The sequence below is a fragment of the Cupressus sempervirens genome, chromosome 7 (assembly GCF_028749045.1).
Source record: "Cupressus sempervirens isolate cs-2001-9-10 chromosome 7, ASM2874904v1, whole genome shotgun sequence".
NCBI classification, from domain to species: Eukaryota; Viridiplantae; Streptophyta; class Pinopsida; order Cupressales; family Cupressaceae; genus Cupressus; species Cupressus sempervirens.
The window spans coordinates 540511249-540537362 of record NC_143124.1 but is presented as its reverse complement, the minus strand read 5'-3'; the positions used below and the strand labels follow the sequence as shown (position 1 = coordinate 540537362).

Here is a 26114-nt window from a genome sequence, read left to right as displayed (position 1 = left end):
TCTGATTTTCTGCTTCTTTTAATGCTTAATGATCATTTATCAATTTGGCCATTTCTTGTATGTAGAAACCAAAGGCCTCAGCTGAAAAACTATTCACACTCTATCCCTTAGGTGTAACAACCTTTAGGGCCTTAAATGTCATTTGTTGTGATGATTGTGTGCATGAAACTCTTGATGCAATATTTGAATCACCATGCTTAGTCAGACAAATTATCTTTTTTTTATCCAAGTGCCCATGTCTTTGCTTGATTTTCTGCAAATTATCTTACTATTGAAGTTATCATCTTAGTATGTGTAGCTTTCTCAGGCCACCATTCACATATTCAAAGAGTCCTTTCCACGTCCTGGGCACTATCAATTAATTTCTTGTTTCTTTGCTTGCCATAGTTTCATAAAAGAGTTTCCTCATCTGATTGTCCCTATCCTTCAATGTCACATTCCATTGTTTATCTTCTTCAATGCACTTAGCTTTTACACACAATGCAATCTCTAACTCACTATCATTGGAAATGTTATCCTTTTCACTCATAGTCATTGGTTGTCATGTACTCTTCAAGAGATGGAGAATCATGAATGTCATTCTTATTTCTAGTTAGAACAAGTTATCCTCAATACATGATTCTTGAGATGGAGTAAGGGCAATTTCATTCTCGATGAGTTATTTAACGGATATTTGAAGAAGCCTACACAAGCATACTTATCTCTTTATTTTTAGGAATGTTAGAGATCGTTTCCTTTTCTTGGCTTTCTTGTATGATCGCTATGAGATCACGGGAAATTGTATGCTCTTGATGTAGGAGCATCTTGCATGGAAAAATTATTGGAAAAAAAAAATTAAAAAATTGAAAAAAAAAATTTGAAAAAAAAAAAAAAAAAAAAAAAAAAAATCTGGAGGAGAGAGAGTGACGAAAATTAGAGGAGAAATAATTAAAAATAGAAAATAGGAAAAAAGGGAAAAGAGAAATTTCTATTTTCGAGGTGCATGGGTGGCTTAAATAGGAAAATAGTTGTCATACCATTAATCAAGGTGTGTAGGTGGAAATTCTAGAAGGTTTTGGATAAATCATGTATTTAGTATTTGTTGGGTGCTTAGTTGTATTTGGGTGGGAATTTAATATTGATTTAAAGATAGTTGTATTTACCTTTTATCCCACATTGGTTGTGTTTGTAATGTCTTGGGGTAGAAGTGCCTATTTAAGCAAGGCTTATTATCATTTGTAATCAAGCTCAAGGAGTAGAAGCTTGAGAAGGAGAAGTTTGAGAAGTAGAAGCTAGAAGGTGTGAAGACTCTTATTTAGGATTTCTCTTATGTGGAAGAAGTCATATCATTTTGTGGGTGTTGTAAGGATTTTTCAAGTATAATAAAATTATTTGTGAAGCATTTTTTTTCTTGGTCTCTATATTGTTGCATTCTTGGTTGTGAGTTGTTAGAGTGGTGTGGCCCTTCTATCAAGTGGTATCAGAGCAGGAGATCCTGAGTGTACAAGCAGATCGCCGGAGTGTGAGGCAGTTTGTACCAGGACCTTGGTTGGGCAAAGTTTATCAGAGCTTGTGGATTGCAAATCCGTTGTCCTAGACTTGTGATGTGGTTCCTGATTGTTCGTGCGAGGTGGTAGGTTGCGATCTGACTTGCAAACAATTTGGTTGTCACAAGGAGCGTAGGAAGGATTTGTTGCAGAGGGTTTACGAAGATCTTGGGAGATGGCTCCAAGAGGATTGGACCCTAAGATGATTGTGAAAATCCATGATATAGTGGAGAGGAATTTTTCTAAGATGATTTCTCGGTTGGATGCTAGATTGGCTAATCAAGCTAAGAAGGTCAAGGTGGAAGAGGATGGTTTTTCTGATCAGTTTGTGGAGTCTGATGCAGAACCTGCAGAGCAACTAGAGGTTGTTGCTGAAGATACTCCTAATGTTGTTGATGTTGGGATGGAGGTTGGTTTTCATGATCAATTGGTTGAATCTGACATGGAGATTATGGAGCACTTGGAGGTGGATGATCTAGTTGTTGGAGGTGAGTTATGTATTGCAGAGCATCTTGTTGTGAGCAATGAGGTGGTTGGTGTTGAGAGTTTGGCATGTATTGATGGAGATCTACATGTTGGTGCTCATATGAAGTTTGTTGTTGCTGATGCGGGGTTTGTTGCTGCTGGTTTGGATTCACTAGTTGTTGATGTGAATGGGAGTTTGCTAATGAAGCATTATGTTCAGTTTGTTCCTGGGAATGAGCATGTTGATTGGATGGTTGAGATTCTGGTGTTTGATGGAGTGATGCAAATGTGGAAGATTTGTATGCTAGTTTTGTTGTCCCTGTTAAGGTGGAAACCTTTGGTGAAGATGAAGATGGTGGTAGATCTTTCTTTTTTGGTAGATCTTTCTTTTTTGGTGGTAGATCTGATGCAGGAGCATCTTGTAAAACTTTATTATTAAAATAAATAAAAAATAGAGAGAGAGAGAGAGAAAGAGGAAAAAAAAAAAAATTTGTGGAGGAGAGAGAAAGTGACGAAAATGGAAGGAAAATAATTAAAAATAGAAAATAGGAAAAGTGGAGAAAAGAGGAATCTCTATTTTCAAGGTGCATGGGTGGCATAAATAGAAAATAATAAAAATAGTTGTCATTCCATTAATCGAGGTGTGTAGGTGGCAAGTTCCTTAAATCATGCATTTAATATTTGTTGGGTGCTTAGTTGTATTTGGGTGGGAATTTAATATTTATTTAAAGGTAGTTGTATTTACCTTTTATCCCACATTGCTTGTGTTTGTAATGTCTTGGGTTAGAAGTGCCTATTTAAGAAAGGCCTATTATCATTTGTAATGAAGTTCAAGAAGCTCGAGAAATGGAAGCTCTTCGAATGGAAGTTGGAGAAATAGAAGTTCTTAAATTGTAAGCTCTTCAAATGTAATCTCTTTTAATGAATTTCAAGTATTAATGGATGCTTTATGAAGCATTTTTTTGTCATCTCTCTATCTCCATATTGTTGCATTTTTGGTTGTGAGTTGGTACGGGTGGTGTGGCCCGTCATCAGTGGTATCAGAGCAGGAGTTCCTGAGAGTGCGGACAGATCGCCGAACGTGAGGCAGTTTGCACCAGGACCTTGAGTTGGTTGAAGTTTGTTAAGAAGTTCTTGATTGTGTAGACAGATCGCCGACTGTGAGGCAGTTTGCACAAGGTTCTTGTGTTGCATGAGATTTGTCTTCTAAAGACTTGATTATGGAGAAGAGAAAGAAGAAGATGACTTTTGTGATTGGATGGATTCTGAGGATTCCTCGACTTGAGAAATTTAGAGCAAGAAATCAACAATCATTGCTAGTTGATTTGCAGAAGCAAGTGAATGAATTAGAAGCTGAGTTGCGGAAACAAAGAGCATGTCACCAGAAAAGAGATGTTGATAATTCCTTGGATGTGGAAAAGAAAGATGATCCAGTGGAAGAGCAAGCGGATGAAGAGGAAATCATTTGCGAACCTAAAGTTGAAGAAGATGAAAGACAAGAGGAAGAGCATGAAGATGGCAAGATTTATGAACTTGAAATAGAGCAAGATGATTTGAAGATTGCAACAATGGAGAAAGAATATAGTGCCTTCGTTGGAGATCAAGCAGGTGGAGTAGTTACGTGCATTGTTGATGACATGAAAGTGGCAAGCAAAGATGAAGATGTCAAACAGGTAAATTTTTATGAATCATGGGATGTTGTCTTTGATATGAGTTTAAAAGATATTGATGATGGTTTGCATGAGGATCTTATTAGTCATGTGTGGTATGCAAAGGAAGATTGGTATGGTGTTGCTGGGTTTATTACAGGTGTGATTAATTCAACAAGATTGGATGAGGATGAGAGTTATACTTGGATAGAGTTCATTGCAGATGAGAGACTTCAACAGCAAACACTTGTTCTAGCTAGGTGTTGGAAAAGAAGAAAGAAGGAAATATATCAGCATCGGATACTTGTTCCAACTATGTGTTGGAGGAAGAGGAAAAAAATCTGTCAACAGTGGCTACTTCATTTTGTGAATCCATACTCACAAAATTTTTCTTACCATGGGAGTCGGATGCAGGAGCATCATGCATCAGCAAAAAAAAATGTGGAAGATTTGCATGTTGGTTTTCTTGTCCCTATTGAGGTGGAAGCTTGTGGTGAACATGAAGATAATTGTATATCTTTCTTTTGGCGTCAAAGTGTGGGACACACTTTTCTATCTACCAAGGGAGTCTGATGCAGGAGCATCTTGTAAAACTTTATTATTAAAATAAATAAAAAATAGAGAGAGAGAGAGAGAGAGAGAGAGAGAGAGAAAGAGGAAAAAAAAAAAAAATTTGTGGAGGAGAGAGAAAGTGACGAAAATGGAAGGAAAATAATTAAAAATAGAAAATAGGAAAAGTGGAGAAAAGAGGAATCTTTATTTTCAAGGTGCATGGTGGCATAAATAGAAAATAATAAAAATAGTTGTCATTCCATTAATCGAGGTGTGTAGGTGGCAAGTTCCTTAAATCATGCATTTAATATTTGTTGGGTGCTTAGTTGTATTTGGGTGGGAATTTAATATTTATTTAAAGGTAGTTGTATTTACCTTTTATCCCACATTGCTTGTGTTTGTAATGTCTTGGGTTAGAAGTGCCTATTTAAGAAAGGCCTATTATCATTTGTAATGAAGTTCAAGAAGCTCGAGAAATGGAAGCTCTTCGAATGGAAGTTGGAGAAATAGAAGTTCTTAAATTGTAAGCTCTTCAAATGTAATCTCTTTTAATGAATTTCAAGTATTAATGGATGCTTTATGAAGCATTTTTTTGTCATCTCTCTATCTCCATATTGTTGCATTTTTGGTTGTGAGTTGGTACGGGTGCTCCTGCATCAGCTCCTTACTAGCATTTTTTTAAAGTGTGATGTTTGGATATGTGACTCAGTTTTCCTTTGGTTTCTCCATTTTGAAAAGCTCATTTGTAACCAAAGTAACGAGAATCGGAATCGGATTGAAATTGGCAAAGTCGAATCGAATTGCAAATCGGCCATGAATCGGAATCGAATCAACCACGAATCAACAAATTAAAAAAACCCTTGAAATTTAGAGATTTTATCAATTTAAACTTATTTCATGCACCCTTTTATTGAATATAACTTAAACACGCTATAACATCATCAAATAGAAGCTAACATACATAAACATGGAACATAAATGATAAATCTTAAATCCATCACATACATAACTACATTACACGTAAAGTGTAAATTGTAGCTGAAGTAAATAAAAATCATAGGATCATAATGAGTCAAATCATAGAATGTATGTAAGATGAAGAATTATAAGACATCAAATCATAAATGTATGTAAGATGTAGATCCATGAAACATGTCTATCAGTATTTGTAAACAAAATGAAAAAACAAGGCTCTAGCTCAAGCCTCATCATCATCCTCAAGCTCGGCTAATTTCTCGCAATTCATAAAGGCGATTTTGGCGATTCATGCGATCAAATCACTAATCTGGTTCACCAGCTCAAAAAAAATCGGGAACCATGAATCGAATCGCCAAACCAGTGCTTTAGGCGATTTCATGGCGATTTTCATTACTGTTTTTGAAATTTTGAGCCCTTCTTGTTTGTGCAAGACTTTCTCCTTCTATCATGCTCTCTACTTCCTTCAGGAAAGTACTTCATCCTTATGTCTGTATAGTCATTTAGAGGCGTACCATGACAATTCTTCATTTATCCAATCTTGTTGAAATCTATGCTCAACGGGGATGCATCCCCTGGGTTTTTATTGTCGTACTCGTACTGGGTACGAAACGGGGACAGGGTACTGATATCGGCCGTACCTTGTGATATCCCAAGTGGGGTGAAAAGGGGACCGTCCCCAAAACTTCAAAAAAAAATTGCACCGAAATGGGGGTACGGAATTTTGTACCGGGGACTCCATTCCCGTTCCTCGATCGTACCCTGTAGCCAACGCTGTCCCCGATTTCCCAGCGAGTTACGACTGACTTAAAAGTCACAAAAAAATGTTTTTTAAAATTTTTTTCTATTCCGTCCGGGGCCCACATAGATGTTAGAAGTTTCTAAACTAGGGGAACCCTAATATGTTTTGTTAAATAGTTAAATTTGGAGTTCATTGTTCATTTGGAGTTGTTTGCAAGTTGGGAAGAGGAAGAGGAAAACAACAACAACAAAAGAGGAGTGTGCTTTGGAGGTTCAAGAGGAGGTTTTGCCTTCATTTCTACTTCATTTCAGGTATGTTTTTAATTTTCTTTTTGTTTGATCCAAACTTTATTGTTGTTTGTTGTCATTCTTCAATTTTTCCAATGACATAGAGAGGGCATGTTGAATGGAACATTGAAATGTTTTTTTTCCATAACTTGCAGTAGTATAAAACATTGTAAAATCCAAAGGCAAAAACATGAGCCGCAGTGAGAGTGAGGGAAGTAGTGATAGCATGGATGTTGCCATGCAAAAAACTCAAGTGTCACATTTACAAAGACCAAGAAAAAGACCTAGGGCAGCCATTGATGAGCCTAATGTAGATGTCCCTATGGAAGATGCAATGCCTAATCCATTTGAGTGCCCTTCCAAAGCCCTAAAACAATATGCCAAAGACCCATTCAACCCTTTGAAACATCTCTTACAATTTGCCACAAAAGTAGACAAAAATAAGAAGAAAAATTCAAGGGGTAGTACGGAATGGGAGTGTCATATATGTAAGAAGCATTATTTTGGGAGCTACACAAGAGTGTATTGCCATCTTTTATGATTAGGTGGGCAAGGGGTGAAAGGTTGCAAAAAAATTACTGATGATGAAAAACTCGAGTCCAATAGGTTGTATGTGGAGGGGGAGTTATTGAACTCCGGGGGTCTTACGAGTAGCACACCCACACCCTAATTGACCCGCATTAGCACTGCTAGTAAAGGGAAGGGAAAGGCCAAGACTAAGAGAGATACCAATGTGGCTGATTTATTTAACATACAAGCAAAAGAGAGAGCTGAAGAGTCCATTGGCAGATTTCTTGTTGCTCATGGCATACCATACCATGTTTCTCGTTCCTCATTCTATAAACAAATGTGCAAAGATATTTATGTTGCTGGTCCCTCATTTGTACCACCAGGAGAGATTAAATTACACACCACTATCCTTGACAAAGAGTACTCAAAAGTAAACATTTTGATGGAGGATATAAGACAAACATGGATGAGTGATGGATGTTCTATTATCATGGATGGTTGGACCGATATCAAAGATCGGCCACTCATCAATCTTATTGCCATTAGTATAGCAGGGGCCTATTTTCTTAGAGCCGTTGATTGTTTTGGAAAAGAGAAGGATGCATCCTTCCAATTTCAGATTTTGAAGGATGCTATAGAAGAGGTAGGGGCTTCAAATGTTGTGCAAGTAGTCACTGATTCAGCCCAGGTGTATAAATCAGCTGAATTGATAGTAAAGAGCACCTATAGACACATTTTTTTGGACTCCATGTTGTGTACATGCATTGAATAACAACTTGAAGGACTTTGGAAAAATTGATTGGATAAAGACTATGGTGTCTGAGGCTAGAGACGTGCAAATGTTTATTTGCAATCATCACACATCTCTTGCATTATTTAGGACATTTTCCAAAAAAGAATTCCTCAAGCCTGTGGAGACTCGATATGCTAGCTACTTCATTTTGTTGGAGAGGATGCTTGAGGTCCAAGAGGCCTTACAATCCATGGTGGTCAATGTAGAGTGAATAGATGACATGAATCAAGCACCCCAGATAGAAGACTTGTCAGACGAAGAATCCTAGATGAGAATTGGTGGACCACAATGAGGTAAGAAACTTAAATAATTGACATCATAATTGTTATTGCTGATTTAATAAAAACATTTCTAATTTAAGCACTTGCTGATTTTTTTAACATATGATGTTTCTCACTTGCAATTTTCTTTCATTTGCAGATACATTTGCTCCTTCATTGACCCTATTGTGTAAGTCATTAGATATGCTAATACTGACTCTCCTAGCCTTGAAGAGATTTATGAGACCTTTGATAGCATGCTTGGGTAGATCAAGCAAGATGTTAAAGATAAGGAACCTACTTTGGAGTTCTATGAGGAGCATCTTAAGCCCATTGTGACGAAAAGGTGGAACACTATGAACACCCCACTTCATATGGCAGCCTATGCAATCAATCCAAAATGGTATGCACCAAGGCCTGGGAGAGTGCCTCCATCTAGTGATGAGGAGGTGAGTTTAATTTATGTTAAAGAATTCTGAATTTATAATACGTTTTTAAAAAAAAAAAATTATTTGTAAAGTTTATAAACTCTAAGTTCTCACTTCTTAATTTTTGTTTGTTCAATATAGGTGAAGGAGGGCTTCTTCAAGGCCCTTTCAAAAATGTATAGTGCGGAGGATGCTGCAAAAATTCGAGGGCAATGGCTTGACTTTGCTAGTCTTCGTGGTCCAACATTTGGTAGACCAGAGGCAAGGACTGATAGAGCTACATTAGCTCAAAAGGATCTGATTGGATGGTGGACATGGCATGGTAGAGACGCACCTGAGCTGAAAGGCCTTGCCATCTGTCTTCTCTCACAGGTTGCGAGTTCCTCTGCTGCAAAGAGGAATTGGTCTACATATAGCTTCATTCAATTGGTCAAGAGGAACAATCTTACCTCTAGACGATCGGAGAAGCTTGTGGCTGTTCATAGTGTATTGCGACTACAGGAGCGACAGAGTCTTGAGTATCGACAGACTCCAACACTACGTTGGGATGTTAATTCTAAGGATGCATTGCAGATTGATGAGGATAACACAACCCCAGGGCTGCTTGGTGTTCCATTGGATGAGGACCCTCTACCTACCCCTGCCAGTGATTCAGAGGAAGAGATTGATGATGATCTTGATTTAGATAGAGATTTAGATTCCTAGAGGACAGCCATATATTTGGCTTTCCGCTTTGCAGATACCCAGATACATTATTGCTTTTGATTATTATGGAGTTGGACATCTGCACTTCTAGTATTTACTTTCATTATGTCATTTCGATTTCATGCATGATGGTGATAGATTGATACTTGGAGCCTTTGGGAATTTTTGCTAATTGTATGCAATATTTGGATATATCATATTATTATATCATCATATCATATTCTCATTTTGATTTTAATCTTGATAGTTTTCAATTTCCATGTATTCTATGGTGAGTGGTTTATCAATGTTATCATTGTTATGATATGCATATTTGAAATATATCTCTAAAGAAGTCTAATTCTCCATATATAAAATTTTTAAAATCCCCTATATTTTATAGTCGTCCCCTGAGGTCCCATCCCTTAAATTTTGGCTTTGACCCATACCCGTACCGGAAACACATTCCCGTCCCTTAAAATGTCCCTGTCTCGGAAACTCCGTGGAGCATAGGTTGAAATAGATCTTGTAGATTAACCAACCTGGGTTTATTTCTTTCTCGATGTTCTACTCTAGATGGAAATGTTGATAGTATCATCAGCCTCAATTTTGTTGTAGAAATGTCTAGTTGGAGATTGAGTATTGGTCCTCAGTTCTTATATTCTCTCTTTTGTTGCCATCACAATTGTTTTTATTGTTCACTCATGTAAGCATGTCTAGCAATTTGCCAGTCTTTCTTGAGTGTTTCTGCATTCTGCCATGAGTTGATTCATTTTATCATTGAGTTCATTTCATTTCTAACACAAATCCTTGAATTTTTTCTCTATTTTATACTCATTTGAGATGTTTCCCCATGGTCTGGCAGCTTCGTTGACTCTGATACCACTTGATTTCTTAGGTTTTGGGATGCTTCCTATAATTTAGATTGCAAGGGCCTTCTCTGTATTGAATTTCTATTCAAAATGAATTAGGAGAGTGGTAATATTAATGTCAATTATGTTGATAATTAGGTTGATAAAAAATACTTGTATGAGAATGGTGATTTCAATGTCTTATCACAATGTTGGATTCGATATATATGGTAGAGTATTTTCCATATACACTAATATATAAGAGATATCCAAATATGCTGATATTTATATATATTGAATTGTACAATGTAAACTTCTTAAGGATAAGTTTATGACTGCCTATGATATATTATTGCTGATTACACCATCATTCTTTTAGAAGGTTCTAACTGGTCAAATTTAGTTCGTTGTTGTTTCATTCGTAATTACTGCTCTTGATCAGTGGAGAGTTATTTATCTTGGACACCATCTATGCATCTTAAAAGTCCATGTAGATTATGATTATAAAGTTGTTTTCTTATTTCTGCTACTGGCACATTAATGCTTAGAATATTATCATTCGTGTACTTGTTTGCTTATTTAGATCAGTTGGGTAGATCACAATGAAGCCACAAGAACAGTACCTAATACATTCTTGGTAGGTCATTCAAGAAACTTCAAGAGTTGCAAAACATTATTGAGAGATTCTTGTGAAAAGAGCTCACAACATGTCCTCAAACACATCAAAGAGTGTGTGCTTACCAACAAAACAAATATTTCCAGCTGTTTTACTACAACCCTGACCCATCCACAATCAAAATTTGGAGAACATCTCTATGGCTTTCACCATCAACCTCCAAAGAGTTTTAAATAAGGATTGCATATTTTTTGTAGTAGAAACTCGCTAGATATGCTCATTTCTTTGCAATACATTTCATCTCAAGGCTTTAGAAGAGCTGAATTGTTTGTTCAAAGAAATTTTTACAATTCATGGTTTGCCTAAGAGTGTAACGAGTGATAAAGATCATAGAAGAAAAATAATAAAAAACACAATAAAGCATACAAATCATGAATTGCCACCAACCATTTTTTTTCCTCTAAAAATATTTTTTTAAAAAAAAACAACAGTCAACAAATTTGAACATTCATTTTGCCTTTTAATAGTGTTTAAATCAAAACAAAATCTTGAATAAACTATCTCATTATATGCAATTTTAGGGTATCTATGCAAAAATGTAGAAGGCAGAGTTCCATTGTCTTAGGACTTTGGGATAATGATAGTTTGACACTCTCAATAGACTGCAAAGCACTAGATCAATTATTCTCACTCACGAAATTATGAAAGTTGAAGGACAAGTAACGAGTTCATGAGCTTGTCTGGAATTTGTCTGAGGTGGAGGCATTCCATTGTGATCAAAAGAAAGGAATTGATGGCTTCTAACAAATGCTTCCTACGCTACGCCTAATCTTCCTTTTCAACATTAATAATCAATCTTTTGAAAGAGCTCAATGGGTCTCTAAGCTTCAATAGTTGATCCACTTACCCAAATCTGGCTAGACCAAAAAAGGAAAATTGAATTGAAATTAGTGTTAATCATTTAATATTAATATTAATAAATTAATATTTAAATGTTATTATATTTGATATTTTTTACTAATATTTTAAATGTGTTACATTTACTTGTTATATTTTTTTAAGTTTAATTAAAATTTAAAGCTATATTGTATTTGAATGTAAATTGATGTCTATTTGACATTTATTATTCACAATTTGAAAATTTACATTTTTATTCGCACACACATAGCTTGGGCTTGGTGGCAAGTGTTGAGCACTTGACCCCATCCTATATCATGATAAGGAATGCACCAAGGATGCTTCTCCTAGACCTTGTGAGGGTTTCTGCCCCTTGACCCAGCTAGGGGTGTTCCCCCAAAAACCCCACAAGGGGCACTACCTATTATTCCCTTTAGGGAAGTATTGCCGCTAGACCCCATGAGGACTCCTACCGAAGTATGAATCATGCAATGCAATATCAGCGATACAAACAAAAAAACATTTATTCCACAATTCATGAGATAAACTTCTTATTTTATTTTCTTTCTATATATCCATGCTATTGAAATGCCTTTGAATGTTTAGAATTATAAGCTTTTGTCCTTTTTCTGCATTTTGTATACATGTTTTTTTTCTGTCATTTAAATCCCAATTTTTTGTAAAAAAATGTTATTAAATCGATGTTATATTAAACAAAGGAGACAAAGGCTCCTTAAATATATTTACAAAGATGATGTTTTTGAAGGAAACGGTTATGAGCTGAAGATGGAAAAAGAGACTTCCTAAGTTAATTAAGACGACCTTTAAAGAAACATTACAATATTTAAGTACCCTCCCTTCGACAATCTGTAGGTCTTTCGGTATAAAACGCATACAAGGTTTCACCCTTCTGATTAGTAATGCATAGAGAAGACTACCCGTTTCTCTTTTAGAATGCTCTACAAAATTTTAAAAAATGACTAAGATAACCAAAAACTTATGAACCTGATGGTTGGGAAACAAAGGTATCACTCATTGTAGCCAAAGGCACTGAGATGAAACTAAAACTATGATTTTGATAAAAATTGCCTAACCCTTTTGCAAATGAGCACTATGTCTCAAAATAGATTACAAGACACCATGATTCTTGTGGAAAATATGACAAAAAACTCCAATGATTTTTTTTCTTTTTCTCCAACAAAAAAACTAAGACCGGGAACTCTAGCCATGAATACAAATTTTGGAGAGAAAACATGATCAAAACCAAGACGAAATTGATAGATCAGAATGCAAAACTTTGTTTTTGAGGAAAAATGGTAAAACCAAACAGAATTTTTGAGATAAATGATTAAAACCCAAATATATTTTTTTATGGACAAAAATTATAAAACTCTTCTAGAATTTTGAGGGGAAAATTATGAAAACACATTAGACTTTTTTCAAGGAAAAAAAATTAAAATCCATTAGAAATTTTAAAGGGAAAAGCTTGTTAAAACTTAAATTTCATTGGAACTTTGTTAGGACAAAAAATTAGAAAATCCATCACCGTGACTTTTTGTGGAAAAAAAATTCAGAAAACCCACCAGCATGATTTCTGTGGGAAAAAACTAGAAAAGTCACCGCCATTATTTTTAAATCAAAATCATGTAGAATCGTTGTACTTCAAAAACTAGGTCATTGTTGCAACAAAGAAAACAACCCATCACAAAACCTTCATGCAGTAAAATAAGAAAACAACACATGAAAGCAACATGCGACCCGCATAACCTTGGGCCTCCCATGATGGAGTTAGATCCAGACCTGCTCTGATAACATGTTATGGTAAATCAATGTTATATTGTAAAGAAGAGACAAAGGCTGCTTAAATAGATTTCCAACGATGATGTTTCGAAATGACAATCGTGATCTGATTACAAAAAAGGAAACTTCCTAAGCTAACTAAGATGACTAAGATGACCATTAAAGAAAAAATACATTATTTTTAATAAACTTTTGGCTCTAAAAAGTTTTTGGTGCTATGTTGGACTTTGCATATTCCTTATTCTTTTTTGGTAAGAGCTTTTTCATTTAACAAGAATCAAGATGACACTCGATACCAAATATCACCCTTAAATGAATGTGTGAATATTAAGTAGTTTAAATAAGTGGATTAAGGGGTACTTGAGCAATTATGTAGGAAGGCAACAAACAACATGGATCAATTGGCTCAATTAGGAGGGCATTTTTAGAATGCTAATCACCATGTCCATCATTACTCTATTTATATATGATCACGAGTCTACAACTTTTATTGCTTTGGTCACCATAGAGTCGTACACAATAAATTGCTTAGAGTCAGACTTTAATGCCCCTTATTCAAGATTGTAGACAATTTTCAATTTATAATAATTGTATATTGTGAAATGGTTATTAATGGTAGACATATACTTCACCATAATATATTGGAAAGGGGATCTTAAAATGTGACCCCCAAAAAGACTTACATCTGATTGGTACAGCCCAAAGTGATAAAACACATACATAGTGGAATGAAAAGAAAGGAAGAAGCATTGCAAAGTAGAAGGAATCACAATGCATACAAAGGGTAACTTATATGCCCAAAGAGGATCTAGTAACTAAATCAAGAAACATAAAGCATGAAAGCATCCCAATGATGCAAATGCAAAAGAGAGCTAATGAGATGCTTACAATATGAAGATGCAAAGGAGATCATACAAAGATCTAACTACCCAATCAAAAGGTATGAAGCACGAGAACAATGGGTTTCTCAAACATGTATATGGTGAAATGGTTATCAATAGTAGACTCCCACTTCACCACCGTACGTTGGAAAGGGGATCCTAAAATGTGACCCCCTAAAAGACATAAATCTAAGTAGCACAACCCAAATAGATGAATGGGTGCTAATGCAAGATCTAGGTCCTTTAGACATGTTGATTCTAAGATCTTTGGGGTTACTGCCTAATGTATAAGTGTATAAAGCATGAGAGCGACAGGCTCACAAAAATGTATATAGTGAAAGGGTTATCAATAGTAGACTCCCATTTGACCACCATACATTGGAAAGGGGATCGTGAAATGTGACCCTCCTAAAGGGCTTAAATCCGATTAACACAACCCAAATAGATGAAGAGGTGCTAATGCGAGATCTAGGTCCTTTAAGATGTTGATTCTAGAATCCTTGGGATTTCCATTTAATGTATAAGTGTATGGAAAGGAATGTGATGTACATGCAAGAAAAGTTACTAGTAAAGTATGCACTCATAATGATAAATAGAAAGATAGCAGATCTAATGTATCAAAGTAAGTACTATGAAAGAGGAGGAAAAAAGATGTACTCATCTTGAGGGTTAGTAGAGGAAGCCACTTCAGATCTCTAGAAATCTTGTCAACCTATACTGAAACTAGAAAAGGAGACGGATCTGGAAACCCGAGAGTTGAACCTTTCTATTGTGAAAATTTGGAAGTTGTTGGAACATGTCAAACATGGGGCAGCCTATGCGAGTATAGGTCAAACTTGAGGGAACCTATAGCCTGGAAGGCTAATTCTGGGGTCTCAAGGCTGTAACTGTAACTATATCTTCAAATCTGCGCTCTCGAATCCGAATCTTCTGGATTTGCACCAGCACACAATAAAGGGGGAAATTGTTGGAAGAAAGGGTCTTGTTTTGGTCAAGCCCCGGATGAGGAATTAACCTTGAAATAAAATAAGTATGTAAAGCAATAACATGTAAGTATTACCTTGCTTGTCAAACCCTTGTGGATGGATATGGTTCACTTACAACCACAAAGATGATAAATGATTGAATTATATGCTGAATGTAGGATGTCTTCACTTATGCAATAGATCAATAATTGCCCAAATCATGTATGAATGCTTGATGAAGAGGAAGAAGAATAAAGATAGATGTAGACCTTCTCCCTTGATGCCCAACTCCTCTATCTCCTATGAAGAAGGAAGCTAGATTTATAGAAGAAAATGCTTGTTTGATGGATGATGAACGATGAATGAATTGCATTCAATGAATCCTTTCTTTCTTGAACTCCTTGAATGGACAATATCTTTGCTTGAGAGTGGATAAATTGCAATTGATGGATAACTGGAGATGAATTGTAGTTGTAGATTTATGGATGTGAAAATGAAGGGAGGCCTCCTTTTATAGTGATTTTGGGGTCAATTTCCACAACGGCCAATTCCAATGGGCAGGAAAAGAAAAATACTTTGCATTGGGTCCCCAAATTTACCAAAATTAACACCTCGAGGTGTAGGTCGCTTCATTTATGACTAATACTTGGAAGGTTTAATTCTGAGGTAACTGATATAGGTCTTGTAAGCACTAAAATTTTAGGGAAAAACAAAAGAATAAGCAGGAAAATCAAGCATAAAGGCTAAAAATGGGGTGAAAAGGGAAAGTGAATTTTGTAAATGGGAAAATGTGTAAAGAGATTAGAGCCAACTTAGAGTTTTGAGCAAGATTGAAGGAAGAAAGAGGACCTTGATTTGAATAATGTATGCAATGTGAAGTCCAAATATAAGAAACACACTAAAGAAGGCAAAAATGATCTCAAAAAGAACACAAAGTGCTATTTTTAAATACTATACATTGAGCCCCCACTATAGTGGGAGTATGAAGCAAACTCATTCTCACAGTAAAGTAGATCAAATACAAAAAGATGATCTTATCAAAGCCAAGGAGACAAGGAAACATCAAGCCTCCAAGTAACTTAAGTCCTTACCAAGTTCGAAACTAAGATAAGAGGGACATCTCTAACAAGGGAAAGATAGGAGCTCAAGAGAGAGGGGTTTGATTACTTAGTCCTAGTAAGAGTTTTTTTTTATGAACCACATAGAGGGAGAAAAGAGTGTCACAAAAATGGCATTGAAAGTCTAGTGGGGTTTGTGTGTCGTGTTAGCCAATCCATCTAGTATCTATCCTTAAAAGACTATATATGAATAAGGGATCCAACAAGAGCGATCTATCCTTATGATTGTATGTCCATAAGGGATTAAGAGAAGAGAAGGAATAGTCCTTAAGGATTTTATGTACATAAGGGATGCAAATGCAAAGAATCATCAAAATCAATGCATGTGTGCAAAAAATGCAAGTGAAATGTATACCCCCATGCTAAATCTATTGTAAATGCCTTACTGGGAACAATGCATTCAACCACTAGAAATGTTTCTATGATGAAATGTGTAATGCCCGCCTGGAGATCCTTGGAACAAGAATAAATAAAAGGCAATACATTATTTTTTTCAAAGAAACAAGCATGGATCCAAACAACATCAACATGCAACCGATCAAAAGATTGCAACGGAAGACTTAACCAAGAAATCCAACCAACCAATGATTGCCAAACGTCACTACTTACTAAAGCGTTTGATAACCAACTATGAAAGTTAAGCAAATAACAAACCTTTAGTCTTCGATTTGTCTAAACCTAAGAAGGCACGCAATCCAATAAGGTGTCCAAAACACCCAGACACACTTCCTAACGACATGAAAATGATCCTTGTCTTCTACGCGAGGAAGTACAAAAAGCCAGACTCGTGGGAACACTTGCTCACGTGAGCAAGTATCACGACCCACACGAGGAAACTTGTTGCCATGCGAGGAAACACTCCTTCACGCGAGAAGACACACGGCCACACAGAGTACTTGGCCACTCAAGCTAGTACTTTCCTGTGTGAGAAATCTCTATGTTGCGCGCGAGAGAACGTACTCTCGCGTGAGAATTCAGCCAGGCCTATGCTAGAGAATGCTTTCCTCGCGCAAAGAAACACATCTCTGGCACAAAAAAGGATGACAACGATAAAGAAAAACATTAATGGAAACATAGTCAGAATAATTCCTCCACATCAGAGAGTACCAAAAACACATAAATCGAGGCTTAGACACTCAAAAGCATGGAAATGAAATGACGTGAACATAAAGGGGAAATTAAATATCTAATCATCTACTCCATAGCATCTAGTAATCATGCAGAAAAGTAACATCACTGTAAACACATTTGTGCATAAATCAACTATTCAATAAACTGAAATAAGATAAACCACATGGAAACATACTCTGGAAGATACAGAGAACCATGTGAGCATCCAGCTCTTGAACTGAACATGGAGGAAGGCCAACTTTGTACGCCAGTCCGCAACAGAGTTTAAGGTAGCTTCACCTCCCAACCACGTAGAACCCATAGGCCCATTTCCGCCATGCTGATGGAGATAGTGATCCGACTTCAAACACACACAATATAGTCATCCATGGCTAACACTCACACCAAATAGTACAGAGGACTAAAACCAAGATCATGAGACAATGCAATACAACAGGTCTTGGTCAGATACTTTATGGGTCTACTATGTAGGGACTATAGTGGAGAGTAGATCGCTTGGGACTCCCAAGATAAACATTGTGCGAAAACTCTCCCTTGGGAGGCCATCACATTGTGTCCTCAGATCAAACCGTACAGACTCATACCTTCGGGTCAAACCATACAGGTATTTCACATTTTATTATCTCAGTTTTGTTACTTATTTAGGAACTTCTTCACGTTAACCTTGTCAGGAACACGACCCGGGGTTAGAAGAGAAGCCCCTCCACTTGTCTACCCTACATGCCCATGCTCATCATACGATGAGTGCCTGTAGGCAATGCAGTTTCCCAACCCAACTCTAATGAACATAACTCAACTGAAAGCAATCGGGAGTTCGGGTCTTGCAAGAATCCGACAAGTGCACACTCACGTGCTTGTGTGTGGGCACAACAACAACACAATGATCATAGACAACAAGGTCTGGATGAGAAACAAATAAAACACCAAGTCTCAAATCACTTAATCGAGCATGTCGTTGGGAGTATGGATTTGACACAAATCCCAATGCAATAAAATACATCTAGGGTCACAGAGATATCCCTATGGATAATCTTGATCCACAACCAACTTCATTGCCAAGAAAACTTGAGAAAGTTAGGCGGCACACAAACCAAGGCGAAAACCAAAAAGCCCAAAAACCACGAAATTAAAACCCATTATGCCATTGGGTACAAAAGTCATGAATATCAAATAAAATTTAGGTTCAGAGTTCGTGTGCAAAAATGGCCAGCATAACGGCCTGAAACCCCAAAACCCCAAGCCCAAAAGGCTTCAAATGCTTGTACTCGTCCAATCGGGTAGAGTTAGCATACAAAAAAAGAGGGGAACACTAGTTCTCTGCCTCCAAACAATTTACTACTAGGAACAGACTCCAAAATGGAGCGAAAGCAATAAAATGGGAGAGCCCTACCTCACAGCCAAAAGGGCTAAAATAGGAACGCACACGATAAAATAATCACTTTGTGGCCATTGTCGAAAGTCTCGACAAATGAAGGTCTCCCCAAGCTAGATCCAACGAGCTCAACCTCACGACGATCCCACGCCCGTAGCTCTTACAACGAATAAAACAGTAAATCCCTTTGAGAGGATTTTGGATTTTTCTCTCCAAATTTCTATTCCACAAGTGAGAAGTGAGGGAATAATTCCCTTTTGGAGTATATATCCACTTTTAAAAGAGAAAAGTCATATTAGGAAAAATAACTGGCCCACTAAAACAACCCTTTCTCAACTTAGACAAAATCGGGTAATTCCAATTAAAATGGAATTCAACTACAATAATGTTGTCAGGAGTTAAAATAATTAAATCAAATATAAAATTCCCATAAACTAATAAATCGTAGTATTCCTTAATAAATTTTGTGACAAATACGAACCTCTAAATGCACAGACACGCTCACAGGTCTAATCACATAATGCAATTGAAATCTAGATTTATTAAATCACCAGAGGGTTTAATTACCAATTAAACAAGATACGTCGCCTATATAGGGACGACATTTGCTAGGTAAAATAGTCAAATCACTAACTCTATGTGCCACTACCGGGGATATAAATCCTGCATACTAAACAACATTATCAAATGCAATTGCATATAATAATATAGCCGAAGTGATAAATGCATTAAATTACATAAATAACCATTTATTTAATCACATTAATAATAATCTATTTAAATCACTCACTACATCATAAAACATCTCAAAGCAAGAATGAAGTAAATATACATAGCATCGAATCATAGTATCCAAAATCCAATAAGTCCATCATATAATCATAAATAGAGTATATGTTTGAATACAAAATAACAAGATATCATCATAAAGCATCATGCCACATCAATATGATAAAACTGAACAGCATAGCATCTAACATCTATGATACTAGCAATCAAGACAGAGTTTCCCACCATCAGGTCATCTGGAATGTTATCCAACATGAGTATCAAAGTATCTCTCGAATCCAAAACATAACAAGGTACAAAATGCAAACACGGGAGGTGCTACAAAATGCCTCTGAGAAAAGTGAATTCAAGGGAAATGAGCACATGACAAAAAGAGAGCACAAGAGAGATCTACCAACTCTAGGGTCAGCATGATCATATGGTAATATATGAAATATTGTGTCCAAATGAAATATCATCATGTCCCAAAGGAAGTAGAATTATAACACAATGGAAGAAAGACATGTGAGAGTTATGATGAAGAGTCTTTTTGGGTTGGCATCAAAGAGACCAAAAATAATAGGTGCTACTGTTTTGCATCATCCAAGTGGATAACAGTATCAACAGATATAGCATCGGAATCAATAAGGTCTTGCACCATAGTCTTCAAAGAAAAGCAGCTTTCAGTATCTTGACAATGGGATAGACAAAAAGCTTTGGGATCAAATAATTGAGGAGGTTTGGTTGGGTCAATTGACTTGATAGGAGGAAGTTTAATGATGTTAGCATTCATTAACTTCAACATCATGGTGTGTGAAGATTCTGAATTTTGAGTAAAATTATGAAATCTGAAAACAAAAGACATAGGAGTGACAACTTCAGATGTTGCTGCCACTTGTTCATTTGTAGTGTTGGATGATTTGTTGATCTTGACATAGTTGTTAGGTTTATGAAACTTGTTAAAATTGGATGTGGCATCACTCTTATCAACAAAAAAAGGAGACTTGGAGTGTTGCTCTCAAATTTACTCACTTGATTAATAATAAAGCATGACACACAACTATGAGAAGGAAGAAAACGTAGTAAGGAGAATCTTATCTCTAATGTCCTTTTGTAAATTAGAAACAAATATATGTTATATATCAATATCTAGCACAAGATAAGAAATCTGAGCATGTAAATGCTTAAATCTACCACTGAAGTCACTAGCTTCTTTAACACCTTGTTTACAGTGCATCAAAACAGTCAAAGAAATTTGAGGACCAATGTTGTTTTGACACTGTTGAATAAAATAATTAGCAAGATTGTGAAAGGGATCAATGGAATAGGAAGGCCAAGAACAATTCCATTGCAAAGCTTTGTTATGAAAAGTTCTAGTGAACAACTTTGTCATGAATCTAAAATCATGAGAGAAATCACTACACAAGGTTTGGAAAGTTTTCATAGAATCACCCTTACCATTATATGTCTCAAGATGGCTCAATACTTTATGGGATAACAGCTTGGATAATATCCATGGACAAATGACCAACAATATCAAATGTAGGAATATCAAACTTGGATGGAGTCAAAGAAGCAAGTTGTTGCAAAGAGGACACATTTTGAGCTAAGCTATTAATTGTAGGATCAATGGAAGAAATCATTTTAGGAATGTTTTTGTTCAAAGCATGAATCAAATTAGGAGGATTGTTAGAAGGGAGTTTTGAATATGAAAAAGGTAAGGCATAGATGAAGGCAATAAAACACATGGAACACTCGTATGAAGAGAAGTAAAAAATAGGATTAGGGAGACTCACATGTGTAGGATTGGATGCTTGAATTGAAGTAGTGATGAGAGATGAAGCACAAGTAGAGATACTAGGAATAGAAATAGATATAAGCACAAAGGTTGCAACACTTGCAGAAGTTGGAACATATCTTGACTCTTGAGAACATTCTGTCATGGGTTTAACATTAGAATCAATAAAATGGGAAATGCTAGCAAAAGGTTAAGACCTTCCTTATCATTATGAATGATCTTCCTTAAGGCTTCTATAGTAGAAAGAGTGTCGGGATTGTGATTTTCTTGAGCTAACCATTGTTCCAATTATTTATATTCATGAGTAAGCTTTTGGACTTGAGAGGGAGGAACTCTTAAGGATTCATCTTCATCACGAGAAGAATGAGAAGAGTTTTTCTCTAGGAGAGGTTTAGGATCATCAGGGAGAAGAGTGTGTTCATCAACATTCCTAGGAAAGAAGTAGGATTCCAGATCAAAACTAACCACGAGTCTATGAATTCTTCTAACTGAAATACTAGAGGTTGGACTCAAAGTGGCAAAACTCATACACAGTGGAGTGAAATGAAAGGTAGCAGCAATGCAAAGTAGAAGGAAACATAATGCATCAAAGGGTAACTTAAATGCCCAAAGAGGATCTAACAACCAAATCAAGAAACATAAAGCATGAAAGCGTCACAATGATGTAAATGCAAAAGAGAGCTAACGAGATGCATACAATCTGAAGGTGCAAAGGAGATCATACAAAGAAGATCTAACTACCCAATCAAAAGGTATAAAGCATGAGAGCGGTGGGTTCACAAAAATGTTTATGGAAAAATGGTTATCAATAGTAGACTTCCACTTCACCACCATACATTGGAAAAGGGCATCCTAAAATGTGACCCCTAAAAGACTTAAATTTGATTAGCAAAACCCGAATAGTTAAAGGGGTGTAATGCAAGATCTAGGTCCTTTAGAGATGTTGATTCTAGGATCCTTGGGCTTTCTGCCTAATGTATGAGTGTATGGAAAGTGGGGTGGATATTTCGCAGTCGACAATTTTGGGTAAAAATGCAGTCACAAAATAGGATGACCAGCCACAGCATGTGAGACAGAGTCTCTCCTACTTTAAAGGGAAGGCTCCCCCTTCTCACCATTCCTTGGATCAACTCAAGGTAAGCAAGAAGTTGAGAGATTTTTTGTAAAAGGGGTGTTACCAATATTCTTTCTTCTTATCTTTCAAGGAAGAGTCCACTTACTTGTGGAGTGAGTAATGGGCAGGGTTAAATCTCTAACTACACTTCTATCTAAAGCTGGAAACAGTGATACCAATAAATCAATACTAACTCAAAGGCTAGCTGAAAGTTTACCAGTTTGGCTCTAAGTCTAGTCGTATTTCTATATGAAAAAAACTTTACTATTAGGGTGTAAAGACTCCTAAAAGTAAAAATAACTTAAATATTTTGTGAATTAAGAAAGAAATATAAGCTATAGACAAAGCTTCTAGCTATATATTTCCACAATTGCTCCTAGCCAAAGCTCTAGATCCAATTGCTTCTTAACTCTTTTATATTCAATTACCAAGAATGCAAGATAACATGCATCAAAGATAACGTATGCGAATCATAGACAAAGCTTCTAATTCAGATAAAGCTTCTAATTCACACAAGTAACAATCTCACTCAATCAAAGTTAAGTCTAAATTGCTCCTTTGTATTTACTTTTCTCTTAAAATAGTGCTACACAAACAAAGTTCTGTTGGCACAATTTCTCTAGAGCTCTCTTGCATACAGTAAAGATGATTTTTTCAATGAGGAGGCACTCCTTTATATAGGCACAAAAGTTGAGAAAAAGATGGAGCAAAAAGTGAGAGAAACTCAACCAACTTTGACCTAGTCTAACTAAAAGAGAAATTATAGGGTTACATGCAACTGCACATGCAACTCGCATTACATCTTTTCATGCACATGCAACTTGCATTACATGTAATTACATGTTTTCATGCAATGCATCCTCTTAGACCTACAAACAGAAATAAAAACAAAAATAACAATCTTAAAGATTGTTCTTCAGTTCCTTGAACTTGATGATGACATCACGCATTGTAGGAAGATCAACAATCTCCATTGTCTTTGATATGACTTCAATCCTCACTGCATCTACATACATTGATTGTACAACCTTGGAATTTGTTGCCAAAGAATCTAACAAGTGCTTTGTCGAGGATTTATACAAGACAATCTTGATAATTGTGTGCGAACCAAAATCTTCAGGATCCACATCAGCATTGATCCTGATTGTATAGTCTGAACTTATCCTTTCAATTGCAATGAGATTACCAGATCCATCAAGAACCTGGCATCTCATTTGTTTCAAATCACAAGTAACACTTGTTTCAACTGATTGGCAATCTCCAAGGGCTGCTTGCAAGTTTGTAATCAGCTTCCTCAATGTTTCTTCTTTGTAGCCAATAAGTCCTTGAAACCTGAAGAACATTTCACATGACGGAAGAATGTCACATAAGACCAAGGCATCTAGATCAAATTTTGCAATTTCATCCCAATTATTGAGTATTTCCTTCAAATCATTTACTTCTCGAGTCAAAGAAGAGATCAAGCTTCGCTTCATTTCATTCATCTCTTTGACACGCCTAAGAACTGCAAATGTTTTCATGATGGCTTGAACTCCTTCAGAGATGATTTCTCCTATCCAAGACTTGGCGGCTTCAATTAGCTTTCTCTCCTTGGAAGTTTGAGACATAACAACTACATTCTGAGAAGATTGTTGCCGGATGACCTCATTTAGGCAAGAAACCTCTTGTTTGAGTTGATTTTTCTTCTCCAATAGCTCATGATTGCTTTTTGATACATTAGCTAATGCATCTTGAGGATCTTGTAAACAACTCAAACGTGATTGTTCCCCAATTTTGACATTAGTGAACTTGTAATTGGAAGGAGTATGTTCTTCAATAGGTTTGTCCACCAGGGGCTCATCAACTTCTACAAATTTGGTTTTATCCAAATCAACCAAAACCATTGAAGCAATCTTATCTTTCAAAGATTTGGATTTGGTTTTCTTGACAAGGAGATTATCTGGAGGTACAACCACTTTTCTTCTCTTTGTTTTTATTTTGCTCAACCATGCAGGCAAGCTAAAACTTTCATCTGTAGAAGCGAGTATAGTGGAGACCATTGGCATTGATCCAAATTATATCTCCATCATGAGTGAACAAGATTCAGTCTACACAATTGAATTCATTGGTGCGTGATGAGAGGACTCCGTCATAAAAAAACTCAAAACCTGTCAAAGATGTATCAAGCTGGGAAACTTGACCACTTATAAGAGTTGGAAAATCCTCAAACACATTTCCCAAATGCTCATATTATTCATTTTCTAGGATGAGAGGAGCAACAAAACAAATAGGAAGAGCCATTGTATTGACTTCAAAAACTAGAATAGAAGGTGTGAAAACAGTAGAAAATGAATCCACATCATCATCTACTTCATCCAGAAAAGGTGCTTCATGCATGGACGGTGCATGAGTTTGTGCAGGCCTTGGGGGAGATATGATAATGACTTCCCCTTCTTTTTCCTTATCTTCTTCGTCTAATTCTATTTCCAATTCCTCCTCTGATTCTTCTTTTGATTCTTGAACTAGTTCAAAGATCTAAGATGACTTAGAGTCCTTTCCGCCCTTTAACTTGAATTTGAGGGAACCCTTTCACATCAGAAGAGGAAGCACCATCTTTCCTTGTAATTGCCAGTTGTGACTTTCTTTCAGGAGGACCAAAACTTCCACAATCCAAACCCAACTTAGGATTAACTCTTTTTAGGACTTTTTTCAGCCACTTGTTGGTGTTTGCCAAAATGGATTGAAATCTATCGAAGATAGATGTACCTTCTTTCTGCAGCCACTAAATAGGAAAAGGACACCTTTTATCAAAATTAGCTTGATGAAATTCCGGATCAAGGATGTTGCTGTCATCTTCGACTTGGAAATCTGAAGGAATCTCCAACATGTTAAGATCGATTATTTGCTGCAAAGTTAATTTGCAGTAATCCATCTTCATTATATCCAGCTCTGTTCTCATATCAATCTAGAGGTCCTCGATGCGATGAACATGTATGAAAGCCCTTTTGATTTGAGAATTTATTTCTCAATAATCACAGTTGAATCTGGCTTTGAACTTCTTCAAGGTGATCAATTGCAACTTTGCTTCCATATTCTTTTCTTTCTGCACAAAGTTGATCGAATAGTTACCAATTGCCAAGGGTTTGGCATAAGTGATACGGAAACCAGGCCTATGCAAAGTATGTTGATCACTCTGTACTTCCATGAGTTGTCTAGCTAACTCCATCAGGATGATTCTATCAGTAGCATACCTAGGTAAGGTATACGACTCACTTTTAAAATACCCAACTCTTAAGTATGTAAAAGTTGGAAATTGAATAAAAATACAACCATATTGATTCACCTTATCTGAGGCTGCATTAGAGACCCTCTTGATGGATAATTGTTTATTGAATAAGCATCAGAAATGCCCTAAGAAAGCATCTTGGATTCTTCTGTAATGAAACTTACTATTAGCCAGAGTGATTTGGTCATAGTAATCCCAAACTAGAATCTAAAGACGATCTCCTTTGGTCGAGAGACCAGAGAAAGATCCCATAGCAACAACAATGTAGACGAGGTAGGAGTTCATGTAAAAAGGCGTTGAAGTTCCTACATTGAGCAACTGTTGGCAAAGCGTAGTGCTAATCAACTCTCCCCAAAAGATGTGTTCTCTATTTTCCATGATTTGAAAGATAAATTTATACATCCATGGCTTGAAATCAGTGGAATCTTTGAGACCGCAAACTTTGATGAGTAGAGTGATGAGATCTTTATATTCTTGTTTGAAGTCAGACCAGTGAACGGTCTTTGGCCATCTTGAGAAGTTGTTCCTTTTATTGTCTAACCAGTATTGGTTAACATACTTCTGATAATCACTCTTCTTCTCATTCCAGCTTGGCAAAGATGATTCTTTGGTTAGATTTGCACATTCTGCATTATGTGGTACCTTGAAGATCTGCTCAATGACCTCT

General features: G+C 36.4%; 2 protein-coding genes across 2 annotated transcripts in view; both read left to right on the top strand.

The window, feature by feature from the left end:
- The window catches only part of LOC149547897 (AT-hook motif nuclear-localized protein 10-like), a 93152-nt gene that overhangs the window by 31609 nt on the left and 35429 nt on the right, over window positions 1-26114 (top strand). The gene's annotated exons all lie outside the window — the stretch shown is intronic.
- Window positions 7926-9150, top strand: LOC149547898 (uncharacterized). The gene is made up of 2 exons (XM_089794809.1): window positions 7926-8208; window positions 8329-9150. Exons 1-2 carry the CDS (start codon window positions 8116-8118, stop codon window positions 8890-8892), a joined length of 657 nt encoding a protein of 218 aa, XP_089650935.1. The 5' UTR covers window positions 7926-8115; the 3' UTR covers window positions 8893-9150.